This window comes from Macrosteles quadrilineatus, unplaced genomic scaffold (assembly GCF_028750875.1).
Source record: "Macrosteles quadrilineatus isolate MER2022 unplaced genomic scaffold, UCM_ALF_1.0 Scaffold_4__1_contigs__length_99947679, whole genome shotgun sequence".
Classification (NCBI taxonomy): Eukaryota; Metazoa; Arthropoda; class Insecta; order Hemiptera; family Cicadellidae; genus Macrosteles; species Macrosteles quadrilineatus.
In genome coordinates, this window is record NW_026542597.1 from 35,041,973 (window position 1) to 35,065,766 (window position 23,794).

At 35.1% G+C, this 23,794-nt stretch overlaps 1 protein-coding gene across 1 annotated transcript; it reads right to left on the reverse strand.

Moving 5' to 3' along the window:
- Nucleotides 1-551: 551 nt before the first annotated feature.
- On the reverse strand, nt 552-22,219 carry LOC128992710 (sarcosine dehydrogenase, mitochondrial). The gene is made up of 17 exons (XM_054416430.1): nt 22,124-22,219; nt 19,251-19,291; nt 16,633-16,777; nt 14,454-14,707; nt 13,385-13,474; nt 10,952-11,074; nt 9,879-10,005; nt 8,500-8,705; nt 7,501-7,663; nt 7,076-7,220; nt 6,811-6,952; nt 6,093-6,539; nt 4,308-4,456; nt 3,080-3,336; nt 2,234-2,396; nt 1,608-1,715; nt 552-788 (listed from the first exon to the last, which is right to left on the reverse strand). Exons 2-17 carry the CDS (start codon nt 19,272-19,274, stop codon nt 611-613), a joined length of 2,721 nt encoding a protein of 906 aa, XP_054272405.1. The 5' UTR covers nt 19,275-19,291; nt 22,124-22,219; the 3' UTR covers nt 552-610.
- Nucleotides 22,220-23,794: the final 1,575 nt, after the last annotated feature.

The following is a 23,794-nucleotide window of genomic DNA, read 5'->3' on the forward strand; positions in this document are numbered from 1 at the left end:
TAACTTAACAAAGTCATTTTTCCGTTTCTTGAGGAAAAAATCCTGCCACAGAAACAATATTTACTAAAATGGCATAGTTTAATTGATGATGTTATAAGCACAGCTGATCATTCGTTGTTGCAACAATGAACATGTGACAGCTAAAATAAATTGTGGCGTTCTCATTGCCTCACCCTGTAGAATAGAAATCTTTATTTGCCCAATATAATGGTAGGCTACTCATTTACCTCCGTTAAAGGTAATACAATTGTTTGTAGAGATCAGATGTACATGTTTCGCCACTAATAGGGCAGGGTTGTAATAACACTACTGACATACTGTCACACACACACACAAATAAAAAAAAAACAAACATACAAACAAGCATACTGATATGCTTATTACACGATCCCGGTGCAGGTAATAGACCCTGAAATTGAATAACAAATTGCGACCTCATTAAAAAATTGATGTGTACGACAGATAGTGTGTGGTGCTGGTGAATTGCTTGGCATTCCAGTTCTCTCAATAGTCTAAGCTAATTCAACGTACTAATGTATTAAAACTTCTCATTTACTGAAAATAGAAATATTTATTAAGTACAAAATATACAACAATTACAAAACGCTGCTCACTGGCGTATCGGCAGTGGCTCATCGTAGATACCTTTGACCCTCTTGTTGTCTGGGTCGAGCGGACTCTTGAGTGTGAGAGTGGCGTTGTGCCGCTTGCCCATCACCTCCAGCTGGTACTGGCCGCTCTGTAAGTACTCTGGCGTCACCGGCGCACCGCTCGGGTCTTGCACATAACTGAGGAATAGAGTTTTAAAAGCTGATGTGAAATACAAGCTATTCTAAAGATTGTTCTGTTATATTATTTATTACTATGTAAGATGGGAACACCACTTAGGTGCACATTTTAACCAAAAAATGGATGAAGTATGAGTGTAGAATTAAGTGATATGCCTTGTGTAGCTTTGTTACTTACTAAGACCAGCTGTTTATACTAGCTTCAAACTGAAATGTTGACTGTTTGTGAATATACATGAAAATTAAGGCAGCAATATTCAAATAACTAAATGTTCGATTATTTACCCGAAAGGTATCAGAGATGAAAACAGCAAAACTAAATTAAAAAAAAAATTAAGACGCTTCTTAATGTCGAACGTGTTTTACTCGGTGGATGAGCTCATGGACCATAGGGGATAAACTTGCATTTGCTTGAAGTTGGTTTCACCATGACAACACAAAATAAATAACACTCTAGCTGTATCTTTTTGTCATGTTGTATTTTCATGCTTTATTTTGTTCTATTGTGCCCTTTTCTTTTATTTTGTATATTTTGATGCATGCTATGAAATCATTGTATTGTCTGAAACAATAACGATTATTATTATTATTATTATTATTTCAAAATCTTAACTTATAAATCGTTTGCTAAGATAATTTAGAAGGAACCAATTTATTTTTGTGCCCTTTCCTTTCAAAGCACAGTATGCCAATAATAAAATTGGCTTATAAATACAAAAACTAAACCAATTGGACAATTATGAGAAGTTGATAATGCAGCCATAAGGAACTAGTTTGAAGTACATTACAGGCCTAAGTGTAAAAGGAGATCTCATTTACCCCTGTCCGATGCTTTTGCCGAGAGCGTAGCCGTATTCTCCCCTCCTTAGGAAGCCAACCACCGTGTCATCTCTGAACACTGGCTCTGAACCCCATAGAGGCACTTGTCTGAAACATTGCAAAGTCAAACTGTACCATAACCTGGTGGTCAAGCTTTGCTAAAAGAAAAGATTATTTTATGAGTTGTAACATACTTGATCAAGTAGACAGAACAAACTAAATTCCTCATCATTCCCCCTACTTCCCTCTTGTTGGAACAAGTTTTGTACAAATGAGAGAAGCAGGCTACTCAAGTAGCTATTTACTAAATGCTCGCATATTGTTTCATTAGATTCTTGGTGGTAGCGTAAATTTTCTTTCTTAATGTTTCCGAATACTATGGCAAGACTAATTGTCGTGCAGGTGTGAGAATTGGCTAGATTGGTAAAGGATGAAGTAAAGGAAACGACATTGGTCGCAGATTTGTTCTAGCTTGCTTGCTTGCGTGCTCAAAGGATACTTTGATTTAAGGACATCTCCCATAACAGTTGAATGTACTATAAAACATTAACTACATTACCAACACCTAGCTGTAGAGAGGTTCAGCCAATAAATTTATTTTATGGTACTGGTTGTTTACTACTTACTCATCAATTGTTAAGAAAACGTGTCGCTTTTTGATCCCGTCTTTTCTACTCTGCTCGACTGCATCCCTGCCGAGGTAATCTCCCTCAGACTTGAGGGTCTGAGTTAGTCCGGCCTCAAGAGGATTGTCATTTATCCTCAGGTCCGCATTCCACAGTCTTATACCTGTCAACCGAAGCAACAGGGGTCAGATCTCAAGTGTAGTATGGAGCATCAATGGCAAGGTTTCAATATGCCTATTTGTAGTTAAACGTAATATTTGATGTTTTAAAAAACCACTAGGACAGAATCAAAAGCATAAAATGACCAGGATGAATTAGGTTAGCAGACAGATAACAAAACGATTCATGTATGTCTGTAAGAATCTTTTTTGATTTATCACGCTAATCTGAAATAGGAACAGTCTAGCATCCTTGCACAAAAAACAAAGACTTTACATAGTACATAAAAAATAGAATATTCTCTATTCTTGGTTGAAAACTCTGTCAGAGTCAGTGAAATATTCTAATTTTTATTTTATTTTATTATTTTAAATAAAATAAATAAATAAATTTAAATGTATACTTTAAAGCCTTTGTGTCTCTTTTGTCAGTATGTAAACTAGCTGTCCAACAAAAATCCTTATACAGGTCATTGTGCCCTTTGTTACATCAATATGTGGTAATCTATGTGTTACGTTCATTATACCTTACTGATGATATTGATAGAAATTACACACATGTTCTATGATCATTAAAACTGTTTTTGTAGCAACCCAAAAGGATTTTTAATAATTTTAGGCTCATGCATTACAAAGTAAAGAACAGCAATTAGTTTTTCTTTCAACCAGAATAGTAAAAATGTATCACCTTTCTCAGAGCTGAGTGAGTACAGAGCTCTGTAGCCAGCCTGACGTAGGCCATACTTGACCCCTGTCTCCCACAATGCATTGTACACTGCCAGGCAGGACTGTGTAGGAATGTGCAGCTCCCAGCCGAGCTCGCCAACAAAGCTGGTACGCAGCGCACGCACGGTGTGTCCGGCGACGTTGATGATACGAGCTGAGCGGAACGGGAACGTCTCGTTGCTCAGGTCTACGTCTATTAGACTCTGTAGCATTTCCCGACTGAAAAGCATTGGGAATGTAGAGCATAATTACATCAATTTATATGCTTCATGTTGGTATAGTCTCCGTATTACTGATAATATTGAAAATGGTGTATAACTCCTTACAGTAATCTACCATTTGTACATGGCAACTAATTTGCACCAAATTGGTGCCGTCTTCAGGATGTACGTGGACAGACGTCTTGTAGATATTGGAAGTCACTGATCCAGTGAAAATTGAGTCTAAACCATAAATGCTTTAAACAGAGGTGGCCCTACATACAGGCGAACAAGAAGGTGTCTGGGGCCCCACGATTTTCAAGGGCCAGCCGTATTTCAGGTATTAAGAGAGGCCTGCTATTGAGCTTCGCCTTGGGCCCTGCAATCTCCAGGACTGCCACTGGCTTTAAATATACTAGGAGCCTCAAACACATTTCAAATTCTTGGAAATGTGCCTTATGAAAGGTTTTAAGAGATCCATTTTAACAATAACAACAGCAGACCAGCCGGCAATCTGGTTTTATCCTAATACTAAAAAGCAGAGTAAAATACTTTGATACATACATCCATACATGTATTTTTAACAGTTGAATTTTTATAACAGATCTTGAAAGAAAAAGTGTAGTGGAGTGTACTGATTGTCTTGTGGAATAGAAATACTACAATCACAGCTTTTTTAACATATTCGTAGCTATAGGTGAATCACGCAATAGTCGGATAGGCATACGTGTAAGAATTACAAGTTTTTATATACAATTTAAAAATGTATTTACTGAGGGATCAGGAGTAAAAAGAAGAAGGCCAAGAAAAATATGAGTTGACCTCCTCAAGCTAGAACTGAGAAGCTGGAGATTGATGCTAGAAAAAAGAAAGTAGTGGAGCCAGATATAATATCCTAAACCGCAAACCAGTTAGCAGCTCTTTATCATATTCTCCTTTAATTGAAAGGCTAGGAATATTCAAGAGCTGTAGGGAAGAATGTTCACTCACCTCTTGGGACCCTGGATAGCCAGCAGTCCGATGTCTTCAGACAGGTTACTGAGCGAGACCTTGAAACCTTTCTGTTGGATCGCTGTGTTCATGTGAGCCCAGGACTGTGAGGCAGAGGCACCAGCTGCAACAATGTAGAACCCTCGACCCTGCAATATAAAAAATGTCGGTGCAATTGAAATCATTTGCATTATACAAATGTCAATCAGACAAAAATAGGTTGACCGTTGTGTTGAGGGTACAAATCATCCCTAACATGGTTTGCTGAAGTTTCCGCCTGTGTGGACATTCATCTTTAGAGCTGATTACATTACAAATATGTTGGGTCACATAAATACTACATTGCACTGTGGAGGTGGAGTTTGCAGCAGGTCAAATACAGGGTGGCGCAGATGGATCGGGTGGTTTTAAAATACTTGTCAAACTGTCAATTTTAAAGGTATTGGATTGAAATAAAGTGCAAAACGTGTAGTTACAATGGAAGTTTATTGACAAAAAAATTGTTAAGTTAGTTTTTAAAAATTACATCCATCAAATGCCTTCCTTCTCGAGCGACGCATTCTTGGAGTCGGTCCTTGAGGTTCCACATTGCTCGCTCAAGCACATCACCAGGAATTGATGTGATTTCGTTGTAAATTGCAGCCTTCAATTCCGAATGGTCCGGGGTTTGTTCATGTAGACCCTTGCTTCAGGAGTTGAAGGCTGCAATTCACAACGAAATCACATCAATTCCTGGTGATGTGCTTGAGCAAGCAATGTGGAACCTCAAGGACCGACTCCAAGAATGCGTCGCTCGAGAAGAGAGGCATTTAATGGATGTAATTTTTGAAAACTAACTTAACTAATGTTGTCAATAAACTTCCATTGTAACTACACGTTTTGCACTTTATTTCAATCCAATACCTTTAAAATTGACAGTTTGACAAGTATTTTAAAACCACCCGATCCATCTGCGCCACCCTGTAGGCCTACTTTGCATTGGGAATTATAATTCCTGCTTTAAGATTCAAAGCATGTTATTGGGGCTGAAGCTTCAGCACACCAATGTCATGTGCCATTTTACCCCTAAGTGATTTTAACCACAATAAGATTAGTGTTTTGATAAGATGAACAAAATTAGTGGATTAGTGTGACAGTGGAAGCCTTCTAATACCACATTTGACAGTTTTATTGTATCTTAAGTTAGTTCCTATAGTTCATACTAAATTTTATGTAGTTATTGCAGTAATTAGCTCTTGTACTGGAAAATCAAACTTTTTGTTACCGTTGCTTGTTACAAAATGTCAACGAGCTAAACCAAAACTATGACTGATAGTATTGCTCTATATTTTATAACTGTCTTTGCAACAAATATATTTAACACCCTAGTAGAATGGCCTTTATAGGAAAAAACATTTTTTGAATGAATAAAATATAGTTAAAAAGGAGCATTCAAAATATTTAAGTGCAAATACAATAGGGCCTACCATATCTACCTAAGTACATTGGAGAAAAGAGCTAAATGTAGTAAAGCCAATTTCATCACAAATTAACTTCTTTTAACCCCTTTAATATCGGTTCACAAAAACCCATTTACACTTAATTTTCCCATCATTTTTTTCATAGATTTTATGTTTTATAAAATGCTTTACTTGAGTTATAAACCATAATTTTCTTTTTTGCAGAATAAATAAACACTGTTTCTTAAATAAAACAAGAAAAACCCATAAGTATGACAAATAATTAAGCGAAGCTCTTATACGTCGACTCTTATTATCATCAAAGTAGAAAAAATTACAAGCATACCTTAAAAATAGGGTCCGACTGGGTTCCACAGCCTGTGTTGATAGCCGTGACCAAACAATCACCCTCAATTCCACCCTGCTTGTTAAGTATACATGAGTACACAATGTTGCCGATTGGTCCGTTAGTGTCGGCCGTGAACAGCCAATCAGCAGCCTCCTGGGCATCCGGTCCCGTCAGATAGATCTTGCTGAAGTATGACATGTCAAACATCACAACATGTTCCCGACAAGCCAGACACTCAGCTCCGATGACGTGGTGATGTTTAGAGAACTTGAACGTGTGGTCGCCCTTCAGTAGATCCGCGTATCTTGTGTCCTTGTTCTTAGGAGTTCCGTATGAGCCGTACCAGTCGTACGGAGGGACCGGAGCATGACCTTGGGGCGTGAACCAGCCGGGGCGCTCGTACGCTTGCATCTCCTCATAAAATGCACCGGCGACTAAAAGTTCCTGTGAAATTAAATTGAAGTGAATAAATAATCAAGGTATTTTTTTCTAACTGAAAATGTACTGAGATTCTAAGTAACAACTTACAGAGTAGCCATACCAAATGGAAAATAAAAATAGCATGTGATTTGAAATCAACAAAAATATTGAGACTATTTTACCATTAAACCCAAGTAAAAGTTATTTTCATGGAGTTTTCAGCTTAAGGCACATTATTTTACATATTTCATATCATCAACATTATTTTATTTCAACAATGTACAGAACAGAATACCTCATGGAATGGGTCTTTCTTGAGGTTGCGACCCGCGAGTGGTTGGTCATTGGGGTAGACAATGCCGTACTTCTTGACGTAACACTCGTGGCATCGCTGCTTGGTCCATACAGGGTTGCTCATCTGTTCCTTTGTAAACCGTCTGAAGCAAAAATAAGTAATTTTCTATCGGCTTTTTTTAAAGTTTAAGTACTTTGCTTAAGAATACATTTGGGGGGAAGAAACGTATACACAACTTAGGCTATATGTTTTATAAGACACGTACCTGACGTCGCAGCTGTACATGTGAAGGTCTGGTCGTCCGTTGATGATCCACTTGGCCAGCTGTTCTCCACAGCCTCCGCTCAACATGAACCCTGCAGAGTTGAACCCTACGTTGTGGTACATCCCTAGCAGTCTGGGGTCTTCTCCTATACATAACACATGAAAACGTTTTGAGACAGTGGCTCAGTCGACAGCGTGAAGGATTATGAATCTAAGACAGCAATGTTATGGACAGTATCTGTAACAATCCCAGTACAGACAAATCTTTACTAGTACACTTCATTCTAGTGAATCGGCTCATCTTGCTTCACTACTTTCCACACATAGGCCTGGGGCCAATATGGATGGGCAAACTCAAATTTAAAAGAGACTACCAACCTCTTAAATAAAAAAAAAAATTAAAGTAATTACAAGTATATTACCGACCCACTAGAGGCATGAGGTCAGGAGTGAAGCAGTGAGGGCCGCACACGGATGTCTTGACTCCCGCAGTCTCAAACGCTGGCACCAGCTCCGCGGCTTTGTTCTGGTGGGATTGGAACATTTCCCAGTCTAGCTCGAACAGGTCAAAGGCAAAGTCTTTAGGCATCTGTGAACAAAAATCACATCTTGATGGTAAAGTTTTCAATTCAACCTTTAGAATCCTAATTGTTTCTTCTTCTAATCTTTTCCCCATAAGACAACAAAAACTTCTTTAAACATTGTTGGTGGATAAAAGCACAGTATGGATGTATAAATAAAAAGCTCAATATCACTGATCAAAGATGAAACTTGCAAACAGTCACCAGTACTGTCAGGTGCTATCTGCTAGCCAGGAAAACAATTCCCAATATTGGTAACCCAATGCTTGCGAGATTACAGAACATGTGACGTAAAGTTTTCAGTTGTCTTTTTGAGTTATGATTAGATAGTTGCAGAAGTTTATTTTCTATGTTAATGATCTTAAAGTTTACCTTTTGAAAGTGTATAAAGATGTAATACAATCATAGTTATAGTTAACATGTAATATTTTAACTAGGGGTTTTTTTCTTTCCATGTCCGAAACTGAATGGAACTGTGACATGATTTCCTAGTCTCTCTTTTACATATTCTTCATGTAAAAAACATCCAAACGTTTTATTGATAGTAATGATAACAAAGTAAAGATGGGGGTGACTCCAATTAATTACAGTCTACCATCACCATTGGGACCACTCGGTATGATACAGCAATATTTGTAAGTTTTGATTTCTGTTTTGTTTTTGTTTTGTTCTATACAATTGTTTATCTTGATTATTTACTTTTTAAATATAAATGTGTACGGTACTGAAGAAGAAGGTTAGGTCTATTTTTTATCACTTACTGATAGGTTTTCCAGTTTAATATGTTTTTCTGATTTTGCAGACTGGCTAAACAGATAGTCTAAACATTCTACAAGTTCATTACCTCTTCCAAGATGACTGGATTTTTCTCAAACCCTCCGACAAACATGTTATCCTTGTATATCCTTATATAGATTGACGAGTCTCCGTCTCGTATGTTTGGCAGTCCCTGTATGGCTGGTAGACTCTCACTTACGACGTACGAATGTTTCAACGCACACAATGGCAGCGTCAATCCAGCCAGCCTTGCTGTCTCAGCCGCCCATGCTCCTGCAAAGATCATTGCTTTGATAAGATAATAAACATTATAAAACAAACAAGTTTATTTTATGGTTCCTAATGGTTTCTCATAGAGTTAACAAAAAATTGACTAAAAAATCGTTTGGCACAGTGTTGGTCACTTGTATTAATTTATCTTAAAGTAGAATCTAAAATGAAAAAAATCTCCCCTTTACAAAGCTAAGCCTTTAAATTCCAGTTGACTGGGAAATTCACCAGGTAATTGGACAATACATCATTGGACCATTAAGGCCCAGCGCACACGATGTGACTGTTTTACAACTTTTGTTGCAAACCAATTGCGCGTGCAACTGTTTTGAGACCTCGGCAATGTATTGTAGTGGGGAGACGCACACGATGCAACTGGTTGTATGCGATTTCAAAAAAAGTTTGAAACCAGTCACATACAACCGTGGGCCTGACGTTGCAGTTGCGTTGGATTTTTGAAATAAGAATATGCCTATATGTTAATCGGGAATGTGAGCTATCATCATGCCAAATTTCAGCCCAATCCGACCAGTATTTTTCGCGTTCACTTGTCACAAACATACATCCATACATCCAAACTTTCTCATTTATAATATTAGTAGGATAATGTCATTTTGTTATACTTTTGTTGTTTTGAATCCAGCTTGTATCTTAAAAACTCACTGAGGACAGTACAATCAAGGCCCCACTAGAAAAACAGGCCATGCTGCAGCATGGGCAGCGCAACACTACGTCACAGTGGTGGATAGTTGTACTTAAACTCTTACCATTAAAATCTTGTACAAACAACCAGCTTGTTTATTTACCTAAAACATATGGGAATAGCGATGGCAATGAATTTATCAATGAAATCTATCCACTAGTGTGACGTCATGGATCCTGCAGCATGGCCTGTTTTTCTAGTGGGGCCTTGGTACAATAACAATTTCTACTAACTTCGCTAAACATATGCTGATCACTTCTGACTCTACCTAACGTGCTTAAATAGCTTAAAACTGCATCCAAATTTTTGTAAACCTGTAGGCCGTTACGTACTTTTTATTTGGTTTGAAAATATTCTTAACTAACTAAACTATAGGATTACTAAAATAAAAATAATTTATATTACTTTCACTTACTTCGTTGAACTATTAATATTAATATTGAGTTGTTAATAATTGATGGAAGTTATCTAACCTGAGCAGTTGACGACACAGCTGGTTTTGATGGTGCCGTAGGGAGTAATGACTCCGCGTACTTGTGGGTGGCCACCAACGCTGCTGGGTCCAGTCACTATCTTGTTTACAGGACAGTTCTCTACCACCTGAAAATACAAGGGTTTTATTACCACAGATATTTTGATAACGTTTTGTGTTTGATATAGAAATGTTCAATCAATTCAATTATCAATCATTGAGGTGCGTATTTTAACCCAAATAGGAGTGAAGGATGAGTGTAGAATGGTGTGAGATGATCTGTGTAGCTTTGTTACTGACTAAGATCAGCTGTTTCATTAGCCAGGATCATTTAAAGCCCAATGATCAGAAACAGCTGGTCCAGTTTCGAACCATCAAAAAGCTACTGACTTTTCTCAGGATCGAACCGGCTTTGTTCTGAATCAAAATAAAACACTAGTGCTTAAGCAAACATGTTTGTAAGCTATGATGCATTGAATTTTACACTTTTTTAATCCTCACAGTGTTCGGGAAACCTAATTATGTGACCAAAAACTTGGGCTCTTTTCCTCTTGTTTTTTTTTTTTTTTCATGAAAGAAATTGAGCTGTTGAGCACAAGAGGTGACCAAGTCACAGAAAAGTGGTACAAAAGTGAAAGTCTTACAATTGCACAGAACATAGACTTCTATACAAGTGTGTTACTCCTACATTGTCTTGTTTTTCTGCTGAGAAATTCTTACTGGAAGTGTGTTAAGGGTTTACTGGTAGGTTGAACATCAAAACTGATCACCACATAACAGTTAAAAGACTTTTACAGCCTGCATCTAGAAATATCAAGATTGAACATATTCCTAGTGGCATACTAGAATTGTTATATGAACCATAAGAATAGAATAAAGTAGGCCTAATGAATAAGAAAATGTCTGACCAACAAAACTATCATTTCAAACATTCAACTCTTATTTTCCATTCGTATTTGCCTTAAATAAACATCCAGGTGTGTCAATCGAATCTGACCATTTTTGCAACTGTTTTCAGCCAATTCTGGGCCCAGAATATATATATACATTCAAAATATTACAATAGCAACTCACCTGAGCCCCCATAGCCAAAGCCCCTGTCGTAAGTCCGCTACACAAAGCAGACGGATCAGCTGTGCCGTCATTGGGAGAGTGAAGAGCTCCAAGGATGACCTCCTGGTTAATCAAGGGAAATACCTACAGCAAAAATATCAATTATCTATTATTTTGTATTATCAATTGCCAAAAATCAAGCATATCCTGGTTCAGGAAATGAAAAATTATGTCTATATTCTTTTTGGAATAATATATTTATTTCATATTCTTTTTTGTATAGTCCTAAAAAATTGTAACATGCCATGTTATTGTCCATTATATGCAGGCATTAAGATGTCACATACACTACCTTTTCATATCAGAGCATTATGTTTCATAGAGTGTAGGTAATACACAGACCATATGGTTTATACTTAGTTCTTGAATCCACTGACAATTTGTACCTGGCCGTGGATTTTAGCTTTAGTTTCATAGTATAGGTCGGCCGTTTAGAAAACGACCTGCGCGAAATTTTTAGCGCATGTAGGGGAGGTAACGGCGAGGGAGGGTAAGTTCCCCCTCTCCGCCAATTGCTGTTTTCACAAAATGTGTGCATAGTGACGTCACGTGCTAGCTGAACGTGTTTTATTTTATCAAATCATATGTTTTCTTGTAGTTTCCCAAAGACTTTCGAATGAAAATCATTATGAATTAGCATTGAATATATAACACTATTTAGCGTTTTATATCCAATATAGTGTTGTATTCAATATTGAATATAGTCATAGTGTTATAAAGTACAGGATGTGGCAAAAAACCGATCCATTTTCTGCAGAGCACTGTTCAGCGACAGGTTGTCTGAAAGTGGTGGGAGTAAGCTCGTTGGAAAGTCTACACAATGCCATTTTTTCTATTCACAGAGCAGTGGTCGCCTGAGCTACGTGAGGTTGTTATGGAGTTGTTTTTAAAAAGTATTGAATTCATTTATTGCAACTCAGCAGCATAAGCAGTTTCGTGCGTTCTTTCAATTAACACTTAGGCTACCAACTATACTCATCCCTCAGTAACAGAGTAGTGTGACGGTTGGTAGAGAACGTAAGGCGACATGGAGAAGTTCCGTTGCGTATAACAATAATGCGGTGGGTTACTAACTTTAGAACAACGGCTTCTGCGTTGAAAAGGAAGCTGAAAGGCCGACCAAAGTCAGATCGGATGCCAGACAATGAACATTCGACAGAGTTCGTACTGCTGTGGAAAACAGTCCCTCGCAGGCCCACCCGAAAACAAGAGGCTTGCCGAAAATGTCTGACTGCTCAGTTACACGAATTTTAAGGTTAATTTTCATCCCTACAGATTAGTTAGAATAATAATCTGTTTAATGGTGTTATCCATACAGATAATCACAACGGAACCTTTTTTGCAACTCCTACTTATGTTTTATATAATTGAAAATCTCTCATTTAAGTAGCCTAAGTGGAAAATAAATAGTTACAAATAAATTGACAAGATTCTTTTTACATATATTTAACAAAAACAGCACAAAACGACATATAGTGTAAGTTGTCGAGGTTTTTTACACTAAAATGATATACACTAAACTCAAGCACTAAACTACTAAACCCGTTGGATCCCCTCGGACTATGGTTTTTCTTAATAACTTCAAAGATTTACTAGACGCTTACCGAATGGCCTCTCTCGTTTTAAGAAGTGGAAAATCATGACCACAGCAAACAATCACGAATGCAGGACCCACCGCAATGGCTGTTGCCACGATAGGGACAATCATCACGAATCTCGCCGCGATTAAGATATGGCCGCAATCACAAAGAGTCATGAAAGCTGAGATAACCGCTGATGTTGCCACGATTGTGTAAGACGCATATAACGTGATTGCAATTATAATGGCGTTGCCACCAACGCAAGTAACGATCACACATCTTAGTGACGGCCTTTTAGTGAATTTCCTATAAAGGGTATAAGCTATTACCGCAGTACTCATGGTAATACCTCTGGACCCGGGATGGCTAGGCGTATAAAAGAAAGTGTGTGCACGCACATCCCCCACCCCTCCAATCAGCCAATCAAGTATTTACTGCTTTACTGTTTTTCGGTTAAATGGTACCATATAACTGTACAATATAACTAACTGTAGTAGTGTTATATTGTATAACACTACTACAGTATATTCATTCAATGTTGAATACAACGCTACATTGGATATATAAAACTAAATAGTGTTATATATTCAATGCTGATTCCTAATGATTGTCATTCGAAAGTCTTTGGAAAATTACAAGAAACCATATGATTTGTTAAAATAAAATAATGGGTGATGGTGGGGTGGTAGCGGAGTGGGGGAAGAGCCATATTCTGTCTTACTCCCACGGCTCGGTATCTCTCTCTCGCACCAATGCTACGAGGAGGACGCTTTCTAAGCGGCCGACCTATAGTTGGGTATTTTACAAAGTATACCTGTTTAGTTTCAGCTGGAGACAGTAAGGTTGCAGGGATTCCAAAGCTCTTGGCAATAGTTGCTAAACGCTTCAACTCTTCCAGCCGTTCCTGTAAACAATCGTTCATTCAACAATCCTAACTAAAAAACAGCATAAGAATAAACAGCAAGCTGGCTACAGAACCTGCACAAACTACCACAACGAATATTTATCTTAATTTGTATGGGCATAAAATGTGACTTGTATAAGAAGTCTGTAGCCATTGTTAGTTAATAGTTTTTTATACCCATTGGGGGTTTCCCTGTAACAGAGGAGCAATTTTAAGGTGTAATAAACAGTTTTTTTTTTAATGTTGATAACATGTCTGGTATGACTTCTCAAGCAACTGTCTGAGCATCTCTTGCGCCCTTTTACAAAGCAGCCATAGCTTCTTTTTTAAGAGTAGGTGTTTCCGTTGAAGATCGGAAAAGCAGGACAAATGATGTCCCGATATTCAGGAAAAGGGGACACTTTGAAAGCAAGAAACTACCGTCTTATTTTTCTCTTGACCAAATTTTGTTTCACCAATTTAAAGGTTAAAAAAATTAATAAAAAGAAATGAGAAAAAATCCTATCTTTATAATCACAACTTGAGAAACCGATTATAGGTACTGTATGTAGTAAGTATTGCAATACAAGTACCAAGCAATGCAAGTGTCAAGTCTATTGGAAGGTTCATTGGTTAAAGAATTAAAATGAAACGCCTGCAGGTGTTTCCAGCATGTGTTCACCAGCATGCTGGTGATGGGGATTATGATGGTTTATTTGCATTACATAAAAAAACACTCTCTTAAACAAGTCAATGATTGTCTGGTTAGCCAAGAGGATACAGTAATCTGGTTGTAATCTGAAGGTCACTGGTCTAATTCCATCCATACAAGATTGAGTCTAAACCATCATCAGGCCATTAATGATGCTATCTAACATAAGGTTATTAACACAGATAACTTAACCCTTTTTAAATTCTGACAATTCAGATGCCAATCTAACTTGAAAAATAAATATAATACAACATAATCATACTTGACACAAATGTAAAAAAAAATTACCTTTGTCCGAGCAACGTAGATGCCGCCGTTGTTTTCCCACTGCGGGTCGACCCCTGTCTCCTGTTGTATTCGCAACACCAGGTCTCGTGAGGCGTTGAGTAGCTGCGTCTCTACGTCGCGTGGCATGATGCTCCAGATGATACCAGTATTGTGCCATGTTGCGCCGGCTGTCAGCTTAGCGCGTTCAAGCAGAACTGCCTTGACGCCGTGTCGTGCTAGTTGGTATAACGTGTTACATCCTGCGCTGCCTCCCCCTATATCACAATTTTAAAGAATAAGTTGTTGCAGGTATTTGAGTACATAAATTGTTACATCCAAATAAATAAAAGGGTTAAGGGGGTGATGATTTCCTCTCATAAGCAATTTTTTAAAGCCAATCTTTTATCACAAATTAATAAGTGGACATTTAATTTTATATTTCCTTCACATTAAAGTTTGTATGTACGAGTGTTAAGTCGTAAAACTTAATTAATAGCTATTTAGTGTTACAATGCAAATGAATATCAAACATATTTACCTTTTATTTTTCAAAATTCAAAGCTTTTCATTCATATAATTTGTAAAAAAAAATGATTCTCCACCTTTATTTAAAAAAGATTAGTAAATCTTATAGTGTCTATAGACCTGAACCAGCCAACTATACTAAATTTGCAAATTATATATAGCATTTGAAACCTTTAATATGATTAAATATTGAATCAAAATGTGATGTGTGTGGCTTGTTTTGAGAGAAGGATGCATGCTAGCAGGCAGATGGGGTCAATCATTGCTTCCTCTCACTAAATGTTTATTCATCCAATCAAGAGGTTGACCTGAACAAATTCTGACCAGTTCAAGTTGCTTTCATGTTTGGTCCCTTAGTTATCCTCAATTCACCAATTCAATTCAGAGAAAGTTTCTTTCACAGCCGACAAGAAATAATTTGTGACGAATAAAATAAATTGAGAGGGTTTAATTTTTGTTTGAATAGATTTTAAAAGTGTGATTAAGCTATTTAATAGATACTAGAGGTCATACAGTGGTCGAAAACTCAACCAAAAATACAGACTTCTCTATTTTCACCCCACGCGGTAAATACAAAATGTGATAGGAGTTTCTTCCATTAGTTTTAATTTTCTGTATATATTTCGTTGTTATTTCATCACCAGTATAAAGCTGATGTTAATTTTTAAACATTTTAAAATTCATATTTTGTGATTATTTTTTAGCCCATTTTAATTTATAAATGGATTCTGCACATCTACAGGAAAAAAATTTTCTAACAGTATGCGTAGATTTTCCCTGTAATGCACACAAGCTGAGAAAAAGGTTTTCAAGAAACATGCTTGCCTATATATACATATTTTAAAAGATAGTAGACAGTTGTTGATGGGTTATTATCTCTAATCATCTGTCACTACCACAGCTTTTGTATATTCAAGGGCTGCATTTGTATATTCTGCGTTCCCCCCCACCCCCCCCCCCCCAAGTTGCTAAACTCGGGTACATACTTTTACAAGTATATTGTGTGTCAAGTTTGACTCATGAGCCCCAGGTGTTATTTATTGATATAAACATAAAATGTTCATAGCATGTTTTGTTCTTTGTGTTATGAACACAAAAACTGTACACATAAACAAATATTTTGGACACACACAAAGAAAGAATGAGTAAAAAAATGTCTAAATGTTGTTGAGGTATGAATGATCACAAAGTATTCATCCATTATGTCAATTTACGAACGAGCAAGTACTATATATTTATTTCATGTAGCCCTTTCATACTAAGCTCTACCATAGATATTTCATGATTTGCACACCAGACCTGACCTATATGGAATTTAAACCCTCGAACTTCGGGGATCCTGGCCAGAAAAACAATGATGTACACTTTAATCAGCCATCGGTCTAAACTAACAACATACTGTGATAACAGTACTCTTAAACACCATAGTACTTATCATGGCTTCTAGGTTAAAAAATTTACCAGGTACAGGTTTTAACTCTTTTCTGTTTAAGTTATAAGGTTTAAGTTCAGGTTTAAGTTATCTGAATAAACTGTTGTAGGTAAAGGTTTTAAGGAGCATGTTCTTATTAAACTGTAAGTAATAACGCTATCACAGATATATCAAAAATAAAATATTAAAGCATTAATGTTGTTGGTGATTCAGTTTTAACAGCATTATCAGTTTGACAGATACCTATGATGACCACATCAGCCTCTGCAGGGACTTGAGGTAATGAGCTTGTGTCAGTGGCGAGCCCCCGAGCGGACGATGTCCATCGCAAGTCTCGACTCGTCTGCTCCACCAGCTGGTCTCGGAAACTGAGAGGCTGGACTCTGCACTGCCACACACACTTGACGTGAGATTTAATTGAACTGAATAATGTTACTTTATAATCCATTCATCGTCTAGCTTGTACAAGACTGAGGCAATGTGCCAAATTAAACCGAGCAGCACCCTGCCTCTTACATACTACTTTGCCATGGTAGTATGTAAGGCTATTGTTTGCTCATGACCCTGATCTCAGGGACATCATCATCTTCACTCGAGATTATGGTGAATTAATTTAGTCAAATAAAAATTCAGCTTTTGTTCTAAAAACATTATTTTTGTACAAATTGCTAGTGGTTCATCCAGCACTGGTTTAAAGCTCATAAAGATAAGTGAGTATAACATTGCTGAGGAAATGTATTGTGGGTAACATTGCTAACAAAATAAAATAAAATAAATTATTAACTTTCGTTGTGGAAAAGTCAGTTATTTTTTTATACTTTTCCAAGATCACAATATTGTTTTAATGTTGGTTGTTTTTAGTACCACCTACTTCTCATGATTCATGAGGAAACTGTGGACGAAATTTAGAATGTTAAAAACAAAGTTTAATTAGTAGTTAACTTTTTAGTAAAACTTGTTCTCTCCATGTTTAACTTTTTTGTTCTACAATAATTAGACTATATTTTGTATGAATAAACAATGAACATGGTTGAACTACAAATCACAGTAAAACGGGTGACTTGCATTATTTGGAATGTGATTCAATAACCTGACAAGTTAGAAACCTGTCACTTTTTTCAATTCCAATATTTCAATTATTGGAGGGTTCATTGTAAGACTGTTTCACTTGAACATAAGAACAAATCAATAAAAAAATTTTAAATTAAAGAAACACGTGTATACTCAATGATAGGATTTAAAAGTCATTGAACTTCTTTTGGTAAATTATTTTTGTACCACTGTAAGCACGACTCAGCCAGAACAGACAAAACAGGTTCTGTGTTGAAGGTTGAGAGAGAAGCGAGCTGCATTCTATGCATCTCAAACTGTTAAACAGCTATCAAGGTTACTCTGGTTCATTTCATAATCAATGATAAACAGTACAATTATCTCGCTAGGAAATTAGTGATTATTGGTGCTGTGACATTAAAAAAACTGGAAAATATATTATGCTTGAGTCTTTAACAGTTTTTCATACAATAGATTTATTTTAGCAAAACACGAGAGAAAAAGTTCAAGAGATTCACAATGTTTAATTTCAAGTATTTTAAAAGTAAATTTCTTTGAAACAGACAATGCAACATTACCCAACCCAAGCTAGATAAACTTAATTCGGAATGATCACTTTCAATAAAATATATTTTCCTTCTAGTTAAAATTAGCTATAATAGCAATAAAAGTTCTGTAGCTATAAGAAATACATTTCCATTAAGGATTAATATGAGTTTAATCTAATAACAAGAGAAATAATTAATAACAACAGAGACATGTATCCCTTTTTCTTTTCATTTAACTGGTTTTACAAAATAGTATAGTTATTTAGGATGTGTGAAGTTCCAAAAATTTTTAAGGTCCCTGGGATATCAGTACCGGTAGTTTTAAAATAACTCTTTGATGTTTTTGTTTTTTTTTTGTCAGAAAATGCCTATGACCAATCATTGACTTTGGATACTGCAAGTATATTTCTCACCCATTGTAAAATCTGTAGCCTGTTCTGACTTGATTCAAATCAAGATAATATTTATTTAAACGTTTTTCTTCTAATCAAAAGGCAACAAAAAGAAAAAAAATAAGATGGGTTAGTTTCATCCATGGTTTGGTACAGTATTATTTGTTTGTTATTAAGTGAAATTGTATCCAAAATAGACTAAATGTGATCAAATATGTTGCATATAACAATATTAAACTTGATCCAATTGGATTTTTTCGAATGTTATTAGGTTTAGCCACAGAAATAGCGATAAACATTGGAAATAAAAGATGTGAATACCTGCTAGGTAAATTACTGTCACCATATTTTGAGCCTTGCGAAATCAGCTGATCATTGTTTACTACCCGAGTATTTGTTGTATGTGTGTATACATTTATTTACTTTTTCAGAATTTAATATGACAATCTTCAGTAGATGACAAACATTTAAGTCCAAATACAGCCTGAGAATGACTTGAAATAATAATGCAGCAGTGTAACATAGATAAAAATGAGAATAAACAAATATCTAAAATTAAATATTAATGACTGGTAAATTTACAAATTTCACAACATAAATGTTAAATTTACAGAATGTTTAATTGTTTTCTATTTAGATTATGTAATTTGCAACAAAATTTTGTAAGATCTATTATGAGGAATACATTTAGTCGACATCAGCTCACTCAAATACAGAAAAACAGGCTACAAATTCAACAATAAAATGAGAAGTCTAGTTGTACTATTCAGTTTCAAAACTTTTACACCGCAAAAACTCACAACCAAAAACATTTTTTGAAATTTACGAAACTTGAAAAAGCTAAATGTGAAACAAATATAAAATGAAATACCTGTCTTGTTATGAAGCGTAACATGATGGCACCCCTCAATCCTGGAACAGAATGCCTTGCATGAGTGGATGCACCACAGACGCAGCTATAGTTGACAATTTGGCTCTGAGCCTAGGCTGCTATGCCTACAGCCTCCACAGAATACATTAACAGTTCAAGGCTGAGATATACTAGACTGATCTTCAAATTTCATAAACATTGCCACACCCACAACCGGTTCCATCCTAAGTTAAAAATAGAAACTAGTTTGGTCTGGGTCATCGACATTGCTAATGGAGTAGGAAAAGATTCTTTAATTGTTTTTTGGTGTAATTAGTTGTATTTTCAATGAAAAAGTAAACAAATACTGTTTGTTAAATATTTTGGGTGGGAGGTAAAAACTTTGCAAGATTTTACTCCCTTGGTTGTTTTTTGGTTGGAATTAATATTCAATTATTTTTTAGTTAAAACTCTATCACATGGCTAGACAGACACTAACTCATTAGGTTTTGTGAGAACAAATTACTAATCTTGTTTTCTTTCTGGTTTCTTATAGATAGAAACTATTGTTTACAGTAACCTGTTCCTTTTACTGTTTTAAAAGTTTGTTCACTCTCATGTTCTAAAAGACACACTATTTCAAAATCTTCAAAATACAATGTATAATGTGCTTTTGTTTGATTAACAATGTGTAAGTTTGTATCCCGTGTTAAAAATGTTTCTATCAACGTCTGTAGCATTTTAACAATTTTTTTACAAGTCCAATCATGTAAGAAAACAAATTAAAATGTTTTTTGCCATGACTAATGTTTTTGGGCTAAAAATACTCCTAAAGGCTTACGTTTGAATTGTTATATTTATTTCAACGGAGCAGCACAGGTCCTCTACTTTTTGTAAATTGCCTCTTGTTAATAGGGTTCTTCTAATTGAACTTTTAATGGTGAGCTAGAAACTTTAAAAAAGTAATATTTCGTTTAGCTCATATAAAACTTGAATTTTTTTAAAGTGTCTTTGTATTTTTAACTCCTCCGAATAGTTAAACAGTTATCTATAAATTTCCAAGAATAAGTTACAAATAAAAAAAAACTTAGTTATAAAGTCATTAAAGTGTGGAAATAGCTGTCAAAGGTCAGTAATTTCTTTTCATAAATAACACTATCAAACCCTTCCCTTATCTCTTATCAAAAGGTCAAGTCCAAAGGTTACATTTGCAACATATAATTGACCTTTTTCATAAAGTTTCATGCAAGGTGTGAAAACAAATTAATCAATATAAATTATTGCTATCATAAAACAATTAGTCAAGATACAAATTAATTGTTGCAATTATTCGCTTGAGCACAATCAGAGATTTGTTTGATGAGCTTGTTTAGTTAATAATTAATTTGTCACAGTTAATTAATTAGGTACTTGTGGATTGCAAATTCAAAAATTAGCTAAAAGATAGTTACATCGTTAATTATCAGCTCGTGAGACAAATTGTTGGATAACTGAACGAAACAATTAAAATGTCATCTGTTAGTTAATTGATTTACAATAATTTCATTCATACATGCACTTAATTATTTTGTTATTTATTATTATGCTTTATTACTACTACCATTTATCATGTTTTTGTACTTTATTAGCTACAAATTATTTCTGTTCATAATCAATGTCCTTATTATTTGTTCATGGTTTTTTACTTACCAAGTTGAAGATACCGTTTTTACATATCCAGAATCTAATACATTTTTTTTAAATGTTTAGGTAAAAACAAGTACCTCAAGGGTTTAAAAAATAATTAATCCTTTTTGTCCTAAAATGAAGTTAAGTTCATGTTATTAGAATTTTTATGATGGATGAAACTCAATCATATATGTTATCTTTGACATTGATCAAGTGATAATATTCGCACAATGTACCCTATGCACAAACAAGTCTATATTTTGGGAACCAAAGGGGTTTTTAAAACAAGTTTTACCAAGGAAAAAGCTCTTTAAACTTGACAATCATGTTTTCAACAGCTTTTCTTACAGTACTTTGGTTTTGTGAGTGGAAGACATAACTTTATATTGTACACAAAATTAATTTATATACTAATTTCACTGTATTTCCCCATGAGATTTTTAATAGTTTGTCACTGAAACGTCAAAGGGAAAATCTTCTTTTTAATCCTTTAAAGGGGAAAACAAAAAATGTAATTTTTGGCAGAAAATAAATTTAAAATCTTGTAAAACTTAACCTATGATCTGTTTAATTAAACTGTTCAGTTAATTCATTGAAGTTTAACCAAATTGTTTAATAACCACAATTATATTTCGGCAAACCAAGTAATGTAGTGAATTAGAACAAGTAAAGCATTAGTATGACAAACAAATCAAATGAACAAATCTATTATTCACATCTATATGACACATATACTGTGATATATTATATAGGTCTATATATACATGATATTACGATATATACTAAAGATCCAATATCTCATCTACATTGATTTTAATCTGTTAACGTTAAAAATATATTAAGGCTTGGATCTGTAATATTAAATTTCAAAAACTATCCTTTAAAAAATATTTTTCAACATAATGTGTTTTAAATGATTATGAATATTTTTAGATTTAAGTAAATAATTTTATGAATTGATTTGTATGTATTCGAATATTACAACATTAAGTACAAGCATTAACGCCCCAAAAATGGGTAAATGGTACAAAATTTTTAGGAATGTAAACCAGAGTTATTCAAAAATTCAAACCACAATTATCTACAATAAAAGCCATAATTTTATCGTACAAAGATTCTAATTTAAACTTCAGTCTATGCACATTCTTAGAAAAAAATTACACACTTTTCTATGCAGTATGAAAGATAAACTAACGCTTGATGAATAAACTATTGAGCCAACTTACCCTATAAAAGCATATCCGGCAATGAATTGATGATGTGAACTATGGCATCTGGTTGTTGCTCCAGCCACCAGAGAGCTCTGCTTGTAGTTCAATGGTCAGTCTTATCAATTAACACGTCAACTGAGATATGACTCGCAAACATCCACCAAAACACCGACCGGTTTATCAGAAGACAGTTTTTAGATTTATTGACGTAGGAAAGTTTGTCAAAAGTATCAAGCTATCAAATGAAATATAAAGAATAGCTACAACTTGGCAGGAAAAGGGACAAAATAATACATTTAAACACTTATAAGTTAAGAACTAGTTTAAAAATCAGTTAGCTGCGAGGCACTTACAATATTCAAACAAATAAATTTAAACGTTCTCAACATACAGAAATAATAATATACGTATTAACAGTGTATTGACAAGCAGTTTATGTATTTGGATGTCTACAGCTCCTGCCTTTAAACATCAGAGAACTTTTGGAAACATACGATATAATTGGAATACTTAATGTGTTATGAGTAAATTATGCTACAGCAGCCTATTTTTTATATCTACCTATGTAACCAAAGGCGGTTCTAAGGGGGGAGGGGGGGGGTTGTGTCCTAAGTGGGTACACCGTTATGTAGAACTTATGACTATGGGCTCTAGAAGGTAAATAACTTTAGTAGCTACTAGTATAAACAATTAAAAAATATCACTCAAATACGAAATGGTTTTATAAAAACAACACTTCTGTGAACACTCTTTATATATGTCAACATGTTCTGTTGATGGACATATTAGTAGCAAGACAAGTCAAATAAGATATTGATAAACTTATTTACTGATCTGTCCAGTAAACTGCTTACAAACAACAAATTTGACTTGGAAAGACTTTACCCTATTGATGAAGTTTTGAAGATTATAAATAATTCACTGAGTGGGGTTGTGATAGTTAAAGGAAACATTTCCTTGTTCAGGACTGCAAATCAGCTTAAGAGGAAAACTATTAATTTTGTTATGAAGAAAGCAATTTCAAATATAGAGACAACTAAATAATATTTATAATTCAAATTTAAAAAGTAACAGTCACTTATATAAAATCCCCTCACCGCAGCAAACCTGCAGACTAGGCGAATTTCTATTTACCTGGCTGGATTTCTACTAAAATATTCCCTAAAAATTTTCAGATTCATTTCCTACTTAGGTTAAAATCTAAAAGTTAGACCATTGACTAAGCAATACACTCTAAGGGAGTATGTTTTATCTATGGTTAGACTATTGGTCAATGGCTCTGTTACCTTGTGTTGTGTAAAAAAAGATAATATGATACAAGCATGATCAATGATGCAGCGCAAGTATTTAGTTGGACCGCTCAAGTAATTTTTATGGGAAGAGTTCTTCTTTTTTCTTATTTTCTGATTTTGTTGCTCCCAGTGCTGTACTTCTGGTCAGACCATGTTTTCTTTCTGTACCTTAATCTTTCTTATTGTCCTTTTACTTTTCCCACTGCAAGAGTATATGGAGAAAGTATTGTTTTGGTTGGAATTTCTGAGTTTGGGTGTACTGTATCCATTTTGGGTCCAACTGAACAAAAAAATTGGTTTTCAAAATTATGTCTGTGTGTGTTTGTGTGTCTGTGGACGTTTAAAGAGCTACAAATCACATCTAGCAACTTTTAATTTTTTTTTAAATATTGAT

What these genes read in the sequence shown, in the direction of transcription:
- LOC128992710 (XM_054416430.1), bottom strand. Translation starts at nt 19,274, where the DNA reads ATGTTACGCTTCATAACAAGACAG. An exon ending in CTGTGTCGTCAACTGCTCAG is followed by an intron (nt 8,706 to 9,878) that starts GTTAGATAACTT and finishes TGATCTTTGCAG; the next exon opens with GAGCATGGGCGGCTGAGACA. An exon ending in GTTTTCTTAACAATTGATGA is followed by an intron (nt 1,716 to 2,233) that starts GTAAGTAGTAAA and finishes GCAATGTTTCAG; the next exon opens with ACAAGTGCCTCTATGGGGTT.